At 43.4% G+C, this 13101-nt stretch overlaps 1 protein-coding gene across 1 annotated transcript; it reads left to right on the top strand.

Moving 5' to 3' along the window:
• The first annotated feature begins 10303 nt into the window (after positions 1 to 10303).
• LOC122942188 (E3 SUMO-protein ligase ZBED1-like) lies at positions 10304 to 12529 on the top strand. The gene is made up of 2 exons (XM_044299688.1): positions 10304 to 11758; positions 11959 to 12529. Exons 1-2 carry the CDS (start codon positions 10304 to 10306, stop codon positions 12445 to 12447), a joined length of 1944 nt encoding a protein of 647 aa, XP_044155623.1. The 3' UTR covers positions 12448 to 12529.
• The last annotated feature ends 572 nt before the right edge of the window (positions 12530 to 13101 follow it).

Raw genomic sequence — 13101 nt, 5'->3', positions numbered from 1 at the left:
ATTCTATTATTTTTGGGGACACTATACAGGGATTATTGCCTGGAGCACAATATAGGGTGTTATTATTATTACTGGGGGTTCTCTAGGGGACATTATAGCTGCTGAGGACACTATAGGAACATTTGGGGTAATTTATCAAACCTGGTGTAAAGTAGAACTGGCTTAGTTGCCCATAGCAGCCAATCAGATTCCACCTTTCATATTTGACGGCTCTTTTGGAAATCCAGTTCTACTTTACACCAGTTTGATAAATGACTCCAATTACGTCTATTAGGGTCACAATTTTTTCAGCAGTATAGTACCTGGGGCATTGGGGGGCACAACGGGCACAGGTATTGGGGGTGGCAGCAGGATGACACTGTGGGGACACCAGGATGAGGAGGTTGATGGAAAAATTGAAAAATCTAGCGTGTGTGTTACAAACTGTAGAGACGAGATGCGGCTGAAAGAATTTGCCATGGTGGTCTGGGTCAAATGGAGGAGAAGAGGAAAGAGAAGGTCTACATGACAGGAGATGTCACTGGATGTAAGAGGTATATGGTTCTGTATTCTCCTCAGTGTCTTTTTTATAATAATTATATGTATTTTAAATTTGGCGACCAAATTTTTCAGTTTAGGACCCAATTTGGGGTATTTTTTTTAGTCTGAAGATGTCATATGGCCTAGGAAGAGACTGTGGCGCTCATGAAGCACCGCAGCCTCTTCATACAAAAAAAAACTAAACCAAAATAGAGGGAGGGGCCCAAGTTGGGGAGACAGCCCCGGGCCTATCATGCACTTAATCCGCCCCTGACTGTAGACACTTATGGCAGTGGACAGGGGTCAGCAGGGGCTCTCTGACCGGTCTGCAGCAGTCCCATATACATCAAGCTGCAATGCACTGCTTCAAATCAAACACTAGGTTCAATGTGTTACCAAAAAGACTCTCTTAAACCATTACTAGAACAGCTTTAACAAAATCACCCAATACAGTCAAAACCTTTATAGCATATCTGCCTGGTGACACCAGGTCAAGCTATACAACATTTAAGTATAATAAAAATATAAACAACAATACATAAAAAAAAAAATTGTAACTCATATATGTTGGAAGGACACATGTATAATTTGCTCAACTAGTTTGACACTTCCACACCTTTGGTATAGCAGATACTGAGTAGGAGGTAGCACAGAGCACCTGTGCAGTGACCTGTTGGTTCACTGTTAAAGCTATTAAATGGTTAATGTATTTTGTGATGCTCTATGTAACCCCAAATGATTGTGTATAGGCAATAAGTAGTTAAACTGGCAGTTCTTGCTTTGTGGAAGACAGGCTGTCCCTTTCCCTCTGGCTTGTAGGGTAGAGAGGTCCTAGCAAGAAAATGTAGAGTAAAGACCTGTTTGGGTGTACTGCCGAAAAGTAGGCCAAAACAGAACCTTATCCAGAAAAACACCATTCCTGAAAGTGGAAAACTGCCAGAAAGCAACTTTGCTAGGGATTATTCCCTGAGGAAAGAAAGCTCTGAGTATTTATAGAAGGTTGAGGACCAATTTAAGGCTGTGCTGGGCTGAGGCAGTAAGGGAAACACACATTTATGGCAATATACTTTATTGCATGTGGAAAGTGTTGATTGCTTCAGGTGCCCGCCGTACTTTTGCGACCCTATGGTGAAATAATTTTCAATATTTTCTAGGGTACCATCATTTTTGTCCAGGCGAGTTTCATTAGTTTTTGTTATTATTATTATTATTCTATTGAACCTTAATTCAAAAGCAATGTCTGATTTTCATTAGCAGATTTTTAGTACATTTTTATTTATTATTTTTGTCAGTGACTATTGTGGGTTTTTCTTTCTTTAACGGAAGGTTACCAACAATTTTGTTCAGGTGTATATACATCATCAAGAGTTAGTGGTCAGCTTCTGGTATTAATTATAGTATTAAAATGTTGGGCTTCAGGAAGGCATCCACCCACTAAGCCTTGCACACTATTTAAAAAAGCGGTGAGAAGGCATAAAAATAATAACCTGCATTTGTGCAAAATGTTGCTTCTACAAAAAATGTGGTCCATGCCCACCAATATTTCACTGCTCCTCATGGGAACAGTCATGGGAAGACACTCTCCCATCCTGCTACTCCAGGTCTTCGCTGGTCCAGATCTGCTGGCATCCCTCCACTCCTGCACTCCCGGCTGCTGAAGTTAAGTAGTACTACTCTGTCCACTCCATGCCGGCTGTGACCCACTTCCTGCCTGCACCTCTCTTCTGTGCCTGTAGGCTGCCTATGCTCTTCTTCTGGTTCTTAAAGGGCCAGTGTGCACTCACCCTAATCTTTCCCAGTCTATGGCTATCTGTTCCAGACTATTTAGAGGCACTTTCCCCTGTGGAAAGGAGCCTGATCAATAGTTTTTCTAGCTTGAAAGTTCCCTGGAAAGGTGCACTATATACAGTCAGGTCCATAAATATTGGGACATCAACACAATTCTAACATTTTGGGCTTTATACACCACCACTATGGAATTGAAATGAAACAAACAAGATGTGCTTTAACTGCAGACTGTCAGCTTTAATTTGAGGGTATTTACATCTAAATCAGGTGAACGGTGTAGGAATTACAACAGTTTGCATATGTGCCTCCTACTTGTTAAGGGGCCAAAAGTAATGGGACAATTGGCTTCTCAGCTGTTCCATGGCCAGGTGTGTGTTATTCCCTCATTATCCCAATTACAATGAGCAGATAAAAGGTCCAGAGTTCATTTCAAGTGTGCTATTTGCATTTGGAATCTGTTGCTGTCAACTCTCAAGAGGAGATCCAGTGAATCAAGCCATCATTAGACTGAAAAAACAAAACAAACCCATCAGAGAGATAGCAAAAACATTAGGCGTGGCCAAAACAACTGTTTGGAACATTCTTAAAAAGAAGGAACGCACCGATAAGCTCAGCAACACCAAAAGACCTGGAGGACCACGGAAAACAACTGTGGTGGATGACCGAAAAATTATTTCCCTGGTGAAGAAAACACCCTTCACAAAAGTTGTCCAGATCAAGAACACTCTCCAGGAGGTAGGTGTATGTGTGTCAAAGTCAACAATCAAGAGAAGACTTCACCAGAGTGAATACAGAGGGTTCACCACAAGATGTAAACCATTAGTGAGCCTCAAAAACAGGAAGGCCAGATTAGAGTTTGCCAAACGACATCTAAAAAAACTTTCACAGTTCTGGAACAACATCCTATGGACAGATGAGACCAAGATCAACTTGTACCAGAGTGATGGGAAGAGAAGAGTATGGAGAAAGAAAGGAACTGCTCATGATCCTAAGCATACCACCTCATCAGTGAAGCATGGTGGTGGTAGTGTCATGGCGTGGGCATGTATGGCTGCCAATGGAACTGGTTCTCTTGTATTTATTGCTGATGTGACTGCTGACAAAAGCAGCAGGATGAATTCTGAAGTGTTTTGGGCAATATTATCTGCTCATATTCAGCCAGATGCTTCAGAACTCATTGGACGGCGCTTCACAGTGCAGATGGACAATGACCCAAAGCATACTGCAAAAGCAAACAAAGAGTTTTTAAGGGAAAGAAGTGGAATGTTATGCAATGGCCAAGTCAATCACCGGACCTGAATCCGATTAAGCATGTATTTCACTTGCTGAAGACAAAACTGAAGGGAAAATGCCCCAAGAACAAGCAGGAACTGAAGACAGTTGCAGTAGAGGCCTGGCAGAGCGTCACCAGGGATGAAACCCAGCGTCTGGTGATGTCTATGCGTTCCAGACTTCAGGCTGTAATTGACTGCAAAGGATTTGCAACCAAGTGTTAAAAAGTGGAAGTTTGAGTTATGATTATTATTATGTCCCATTACTTTCGGTCCCTTAACAAGTAATAGGCACATATACAAACTGTTGTAATTCCTACACCGTTCACCTGATTTGGATGTAAATACCCTCAAATTAAAGCTGACAGTCTGCAGTTAAAGCACATATTGTTTTTTTAATTTCAAATTCATTGTGGTGGTGTATAGAGCCAATTGTGACAATAGAATTGTGACAATGTCCCAATATTTATGGACCTGACTGTATGTTCTGATATCCTATGCCCAACCTCTGCTTGATTACCAGATATGACCCTTTGCTGCCTGACTCTTGTATTGTTCCAGTACTGCCTGTCTCAACCTGATTCTTCAATTGAACGTACTCTGCCTGCCTTGACCTTGACTTGTTTCTAACTACGGCTTTGCCTGATCCCCTGGTGCTCCGCACTGGTGTCAGCAGTCACTTAACAGAGACTACTCCAAGAGGTAGTAGCCTGGAAGTTTCTCCTGCAGCGGAATCCAGATGACTTGTAAGTGTTAAAGAGTAAAGACCAGGAGGCACTTAGATAACACCCCAAGCCAGATCTATTTAAGTGACAAATCTGATCTACATGCACTTCCATAACACTTAATTTCAGCTCTAATTTAGCTTCAGTCAATGCACCACAGTTTTTGATGTCAAGTCACAGGGGAAGTGATGTTACAAGTGTCAGTTTGAGGGCAAATGGCAATGTTAGTTCTCCCAGGTAAAAATTCAACATAATGTAACTTTGCAACATGAAACTAAAAGCAGTGGCGTGCAAAGGTGGGGGCGGGTGGGGGTGCGCCCCAGGTGCCCGCTCTTAGGGGGATGCCAGAAGCTGCGGTCTTGTCACTCACTCACTACTCAGCTCCCCACACTCCTTCTCTTCTTCAGGCCGGAGCACAGAATGATGAAGCAGGGAGCCATCTGCTCCCCCATTCAGCCTGCAGACACAGATCGTGCTACTGGCTTGTGTGGGAGGAGCCTGCAAGCCGGGAATCTGCCTGTGCTCCTCCCACACAGTGCTGCAAAGTGATCTGTGTCTGCAGGGGTGAACTGTGAGCATCAGGAACGCGACAAGGTGAGGAGTTACTGTTTTTGTGTTTTACTAACACAGAGGGGTCACAGAAGGCCTTTCTTCTATGAAGGGGGCACAATAGGCATTACTACTATGAAAGGGGCATAATGGCCATTATTACTATGAATGGGGTACAGAGGGCATTACTTCTTTGAAGGGGCATAACTGTTATGGTGCACAGAGAGGGCATTACTACTTTTTAGGGGGCACAGTGGGAATTACTACTGTGATGGGGCACATATCTCCCCCTCTCCCCCTCAGTGGGTGGATGGGGTATAGAGGTTCCACCCCTCCTGGAGGCACACCCTTAAACACCTTCACCTGTCATAGAAAAGTAAGAAAGTTTGAACACATAAAAACAGACACATATGGCTTGTGAGTGAGGTTGGCTTTTATGTGTTTAAACTTTCTTACTTTTCTATGACAGGTGAAGGTGTTTAAGGGTGTGCCTCCAGGAGGGGTGGAACCTCTATACCCCATCCACCCAATGAGGGGGAGGGGGGAGATATATACTCCTGTGGACACTCACTCTGAACAGGTTATGATTAAGGACCATGTGAGGTCCGAAACATGTTAACCGTCCACGGTGTAGATACATGCTGTACGTGATTTTATTTTGAAGACCAATAAAGATGAACAACCGTGTGGATTTACCTGTGTGCTGGAACGTTTCCTTTTCACTGCATCTATCAAGACTGGTCCTGTCGAGTTCCGTGCACCTTAGCTGGTGTGGTGAGCTGGAAAAGCAATTTCTCAACATTTAAGCTGTTATAGGACATTCCGTGTTTCTCACCACAACTTGAAATGTATAGCCCGGTTGCATATTGAAGGTCTCACATGATATAAGTTACTACACCCACCCCGTTACCACCTACAATGGCCTTTGTACCGCTATCCGACCGCCGCCAGAAAGCTGATCGTGTATTTTCAACACATGACCAATCCACACAGGAGCATCTACAAATGCAAATTAAAATGCAACAATTGGACAAGAAATGACAATATGGTGGGATCATACCAATTTGATTAAATATGTGGAGAGGTCTATGATACCAAGAGGACTTCATATAAAAATGATCCCGACCACAGTGTTCTCAGAGGTATTTGTTTCTCAATGGAACAGTATTTTGTCTGAATGTTCCCAAAAGTTGGTGGCTCTTATAATAGACCGAGAGTGAAAAACTTGCTTCAATTCAGAAGGAAATAGAGGCATGCCGTATTTCTTTAAAAAATATATGAAAATTCAGAACATTTCCAGGTTTTGGAGGGAAAAAAACAACTGATTTATAAAAAAAATATAGAAGACGGCTTAATGGTGGTGAAACAAAACAAATTCCAACGCGACCTCTTTGATTATGACAATTAATAAATATCTGAGTGGGGGAGACGGCAGAATCACCCACGTACCCCGAAATCTATACTCAAAACTAAAGGTAAAAGATACCAAAAATCAAGGGCCACCCGGAAAGTAAGTTTTAATTCATCCGAACCAGAAGGTTCAGAATTCACAAGTGATTTACATGATTCCATGGAGGATTCGGATAAGGAGCCAGAAGAACAGTCTCTGCCGCATAATAAACTCTCTTACTACAAGAAGTCTAAGAACAAAGAATATGGGGGTCCACCTCCAAAAAACGAGCAAGAAGGGCAGGGAGAAAACATACAAAGAAAACCGCATGCAATGTCAACCAGACACCGCAAGGTGTAGGGGAGTGTTCAGATGGGCCTGTCTCACACAATGTTATTGTATCACAAGCGGAATTAACAAAAGAGCAATATGAGGTATTGTCCCTCGGCTTGAGCTTTGTGCCTGCAACTGACTTTGACGTTTTTACCGCAATCCTGGACATTAATAAATTTGTCCATGACCTGATGCTAAGATGGCACTTTGCTGACAAACAGGGTGGTGATACAACGGGATCCTTCAAGAGTGTTTGTAATGAGTTCATTATGTTGCGATATAATTGATTCCCAACAATATGACAGTCTGCAAATGGGTCCGCAGCCGTTCCGCAATATTGGGAAGGGGTGCGGACCCATTCATTCTCAATAGGTCAGGAATGGATGCGGAGAGCACACTATGTGCTCTCCGCATCCGCATTTCCGGAGCGAGGCCCCGAACTTCCGGGCCACAGCTCTGCAAAAAAATAGGACATGTCTTATTCATGTCCTCAATTGCAGACAAGAATAGGAAGTTCTATGGGGTGTGCCGGCCGGGTGTATTGCGATCCGCAATACATTACGGACGTGTGAATGCACCCTCAAGGCTCTGTGTGACTGGAAACAAGCTGTGCACATTTTATGCCTCATGTAGTGCTGCCACTTGTATGCAGCTAGACTCTTACCTGATGGCTGCCTGGAAAAGAGCTCATCTGTACATTTTTGCATTGCCAGAGTTGCCGCTTGTTTTCAGTTAAAGGGGTTATTCCACATTTATTATATTTGTTAGTTACATCATGCACAAAATAGTGCTTTTACTGGAATCATCTTAAAAAATGACTCGTGTTGAGATATTGCTGTTACATACTTGTTATGGCGTCCCTGGATTTTGTTCTGATCCATTCTCAAAACCGTCACCTTATGTATTTAAAGAGGACCTGTCATCGTTCCAGATAGGTCTGTTTCAGTAACTAGGTGCATTCCCCATGTAATAACTATTCTGCAGCATCTATTCTTATGACTCTGTGTTGTGCCAATCCTCTAGTATTCCTGCTAAAAGTTTACAAATAAATTGGCAGCAGTAAAAGTACTGCTGGGTGTTACCAGTAGTGGGTGTGTCTGACTGTGCAGGGACACACCCACAACTGGTAACTCCCATCTGTACCTTCACTGCAAACTGCTGGCGATTTGTAAACTTCTAGTAGGACTAATACAGGAATGGCACAAGATAGAGCCATAAGAATAGATGCTCCAGAACTGTTATTACTTGGGGAATGCAAGTAGTTACTAAAACTGACATGTCAGGAGAAGGGACAGGTCTTCTCTGTATTGTAATTTTTCCATCATCTAATACAATAATATAAATGCAACAAGTAAGGTTCTGGAAATTAAAACACGGCATAGTAAATTTGAATACATGCAGTTGAATATGGACCACTTTACAGTAGTTCTGGAGGTAGTGCTGTGTGGCCCCAGGTACAGTGTGAACATGTCCTCATGGATGTAAGTGGAGGGAGGCAGCTGTTTAGATAAAGGAGCTTTCCTTCATTCCTTCCTTCCTTTGCATTTTCCTTCACGTTACAGCTCGGAATATAACTTTAAGGTGTACATAGCCGCAATAAGGTGCCCATGGACTTTTATGGAGTCCTTCTGTACCTACATACGTATGCCTCTGATTTTATAAGAATACATAGAGGGTTAGTGCCACCTTCTCCGCTTCTGCCAAAAAACTAAAATAAACACTCATCTCCTCCATTTACTCACATTGCGGTGAAAGCTCACTGCTGACTGGAAGCTCAGGACAGAACCTGTGCTCCAGCGTGATGACGTCTCGCAGGTCCGGTCCTCCAGTCAGCAGCGGGTGTTCCCCACAGCGCAAGCAAATAGATGAGGTGAGTGGTTTTTTTTTTTGGTTTTTTTGTGTGTGGGGAGGTAAAGGAAGCTCCGCAATGGAAGCTCTCATTAGTAACAGGCCTTGTAGAGAAATTGCCGGCAGTTAAATAGGTTCTCCAGGAATTGAAATTTTTTTAATAATTAAATATTATTTTATAATAAATATATTCACAAATGCCTTTCATTAGTTATAATGGTTCGTTTTCTCTGGGGAGCAATCATCAGGGAAACAAAATGGCCGCCATCCTATCAGTACACACAAAACCTGTCCTATATAATAGCTACAGTGCTGCCTCATCCTCCTCTCCGCTCTGCTTGTCAGGAATCATGATCCTGAATACAGGGGAATCTCTGTGGGAATGGAGATGATGAGGAGACATGAGAGGAGGTGACAACTTGTTTACAGTTTCCATTACCACAGCAACACATTACCACAGGCTGTCCTGTCCATCCTGCTAAGCCCGCCCCTTACCTGTCCTCCCTTCACTGTGATTGACATCCTGCTGTGAGGCTGGGATCGTGCAAGTCTTGCGCATGCGCGGTGCGCTCCTTGTCACTGTGCGATCCCGTCTCTGGCTCCCGCACTCAGCCGGCTGCTTTCCTCTCTCTTCGCATGTGCCGGACTTTTCCGTCATGCACGTGCGCCCGGCGCATGCGCAGAGAGGGGAGAGCGGCCGGCTGAGTGCAGGAGCCAGAGACGGGATCGCGCAGGTGTGCAGCCGGAGACGGCTACTGTAAAGTAATGATGTCTGTTTAAAAAGTGTTTTGGAGGTGACAGGTTCCCTTTAACGTTTATAAAAAAATAAATAAAATAAAAAGGAGGTAGACTGATGCAGGCACACATATTTTAAATACGATCAGACTGTAATAGGTTAATATAAAACAGTTACATAATTATATAAAAATTATCAATTTCTCTCCCTTGTGTAAGAATTATATTGTTTCTAATGAAACTCTGACCTCTGCTGGTTGAATGATGCAATGACAGGGGCAATGATGTATAGTTATACGTTTGTATTGATGGACAAAGCTCTTAATGTTATGTAATGACTACATTAAAAAGACAAAGTAAAAGAATATAAGCAGGGTACTTAATCTTGTAAGTCTGGTTTGGGGCAGGCACATTGGGGCAGATTTACTAAGCCTGTAGAAGGCGTAAATTTAGGCTGTCTATACCTGCACCAGATTTATCCTAGGGCTGTCGAATATAATCGATGCAGCGATGCATCGCGATTCGACCCCCGGCGATTCTGCATCGATGCGGTTGCTTTAAATAATCGATGCATGTTGATGACGTCAGCGTCGCGTCCGCTGTGCAGAGCCGAGTCGGAAAAAAAAGTTTTTGGGCGCCTTCTTTCCCGCCTCCCGCTGACGTGACGACAGTGACACCCCCCTCCCCCTGTGTCGCACACTCCGAGTCCCTTCATCCATCACAGGCAGCAGGAGAGGAGACCCGCAGGTGCCACGTGCCAGCCAGACTCTGCCACCTTGTTGTGACAGGTAGGTGACCATCACACAGATACACCACTCACAGAGACTGCAGCTGGTCACTGCCTGTTATTACCATACCTAAAAAAATAATTTGTGTCACCTCACCTGTCCGTTTTTCCTCACTCCTCAGGCTCAGTCCAGTCCACCACAGGCAGGAGGAGAATCGCTCCACCACCAGCAGCCAGCAGTGTTACTTTTTCTGTTGATCTCGTGGCAGGCTTTAGGCTTAGTCACTCAAATTTTATTTTTATTTTTTTTCAAACTGACAGAGTTTGACAACATCATCGTCACGTCAAGACTTGTGTCATCCCTACTCACAAATTCACATAGATGCCTGGCATGCATTGCATTTGCTAGTAAATAAAAATGGCAGAAGTAGAACAAAAGGAACGAGAGATAAAAAATGCACCTAGCTTTTTGAAAGCAAACATCTGGGAACATTTTGGCTTTTATGAAAAAAGTAGGAAGCACGAATTGGACAAGTCATACGCTGTGTGTAAAATCTGTCACATAAAAATTAAATATCTAGGGAATACTACTAATCTGAGAAACCACATCAGCCGTTTTCACCCAGAAATGCTAAAACCTACCACCACCACCACCACCAAGGAAATGAACCCAGATCAGCCAAGAATTGATGCAATGTTACAGTCAACTTTGCCGCCCAACTCTGAAAAGGTAAAGAGAATAACAAAAGCTGTGGCAGCTTTCATAGCGAAGGACCTGCGCCCTTACTCTGTTGTGGAAAACAGTGGGTTTCGCTACCTTTTGAAGACGATAGAGCCGCGTTACAAGATCCCGTCACGAAGTCACTTTACAGAAAACGTCATACCTGCACTCTACCACGAAACCAAAGCTAAGATAATTGCATCAATGAGCCAAGCAAGTCGAGTCGCAATAACGTGTGATTCCTGGACTTCAGTCACGACAGAGTCTTATGTTACAATAACAGCACATTACGTTAGTAAGGACTGGCAGATTTTGTCGCATGTACTGCAAACGAGAGCCATTTATGAGTCTCACACGGGTGCTCATCTGGCAGAGCTACTTTCTCATGTTGTGGAAGAATGGCAGCTGTCCGATAAATCTGTAGTGCTTGTGACCGACAACGCGTCAAACATGATAGTTGCAGCTCAAGTTGGAAAATTCCCCCATGTGAAATGCTTCGCCCATACACTGAATCTTGCATCCCAGCGAGCGTTGAAACAAGTGGCCACTCTCTCTAGGCTTCTTGGCAGAGTACGTCGGATATCCACATTCTTTCACCGCAGCACTAGAGCAAGCCACTGTCTAAAAGAGAAACAGAAATGTCTTGGCCTGAAGAATCATAAGCTGATAACTGATGTGGCAACAAGATGGAACAGTGCATACGACATGGTCGAGAGGTTCTTGGAACAACAACCTGCAGTCTGTGCCACCTTGCTGTCTCCAGAAGTCAGAAGAGGAGAGTCCGATCTCTGCACTCTAAACGAAACAGATGTGTCAAATGCAGAGGACGCCGTGAGTGCATTAAAGCCAATGAAGGATGCAACCATGCTGATGTCAGAAGAGCGCAATCCAACAGTTTCTCTCATTGCCCCTATAAATGCACAACTTCTCCAGAGCATGACAGACACGATGGGAGACACACCCATGATCCATGATATCAAGAATTCTATTAGAACAGATCTCCAGAAGAGGTACAGCAGTGAGGCCGAGAAGAAGATCCTTCATACAGCCTCTGCACTGGATCCTCGCTTTAAGGGACTGCCTTTCATCCTCACAGATGAAGAAAGATTGGAGATATTTAAAGGAGTCACTGAGGAAGCTGCATCCTTGGAGGTAATTAAATTAATTTGAAGAATTCCATCATGTTTCTTCTTGAAACGACAGTAGCACTACCACGCTTCTGAATCTGATGCGGTGCGGGAACTGTACTGTCCGTTTCCTGTGCTTTTTCATCACCCCATCAGAATCAAAGGCATTGACATTTGTGTTTTTACTTATTGTTTTTTTTCCGTTTCTTTTTTGTTCAAACACAGATTACATCAGATGAGAGTGAGAGGACACAAGAGGATCATCAAGTGCCTAGAAGAAAACAAACTCTGGAAGAAGAGGACAGTTCACCCATCGAAGACAACCATTCTGAATCTCCACCATCTCCTCCCAAAAAGGCCAGATCGCTGCTCGTGAGTTTGCTGGGACAGTCTTTCACTGACACTGAAGGTACAATAGAACCCAAAAAGACCCCCTATGCCAAGGCTGAAGAGGAAATGGAAAACTATTGTAAAGCCCCACCTCTGCCTCTCACTGAGGACCCTTTGAACTGGTGGCGTGAGCATGAGGTCATATTTCCCCTCCTTTCTCGGCTGTCAAAGCAATACTTGTGTATCCCAGGTACAAGCGTGTCTGCAGAGCGGGTTTTCTCCACTGCAGGAGATGTGGTAACTGCAAAAAGAAGCGCCCTCAAACCAGACCATGTAGATCAATTGGTGTTCTTACAGAAAAATCTACATGTTCCCAAATGCTGAGCAGTGTTTTTAATTTTATAGATTTTGTTTATAGCATTGTCTCTGCCACTGAAATTTTTTATTTCTCTGTCTCCCCTGCCAGACTCCCCTTTTCCCTCTTCCCCTTCCCTTTTCCCTTCCCCTCCCCTTTTCCCTTTCCCTCCCCTTTTCCCTTTCCCCTTTCCCTCCGCTTTTCCCTTTCCCTCCCCTTTTCCCTTTCCCTTTCCCTCTCCCTCCCCTTTTTCCCTCTCTCTCCTCCTTTCCTTTTTTTTCCCCTCTCTCCTCCTTCTTTCCTCCCTCTCTCCTATAACACAGTCACTGACTGTGTTATAGGTTCACTGACTCACTGTGATGTTTTACAGTCAGGAACTGAAGTGCTCCTTTTTTTGTAGGTACTGTTTAATATTATATAATATATATTATATGGTAAAACTATTGTAAAACTTATAAACTAACTGCACCAGCCAGGCCAGCACAACAGTTTAATGTTACAGAGACACTGACAGTACTGTTTTAAATAAATACTGTTGTCTGCTGCACTGTTTTGTTCATTCAGACTTTGCTATATGATATGCAGGGAACTTGGTATGATTTGTTTAAATAGCAGATACAAATAAATATTTTTGTGCCATTTCTGACTGATTGAATTAATTTTTTGATGTAAAATTGAAAAAC

The sequence above is a fragment of the Bufo gargarizans genome, chromosome 6 (assembly GCF_014858855.1).
Source record: "Bufo gargarizans isolate SCDJY-AF-19 chromosome 6, ASM1485885v1, whole genome shotgun sequence".
In the NCBI taxonomy this organism is placed as follows: Eukaryota; Metazoa; Chordata; class Amphibia; order Anura; family Bufonidae; genus Bufo; species Bufo gargarizans.
Note: the sequence above shows the minus strand (reverse complement) of the source record. Positions and strands in the feature narration are given on the sequence as shown.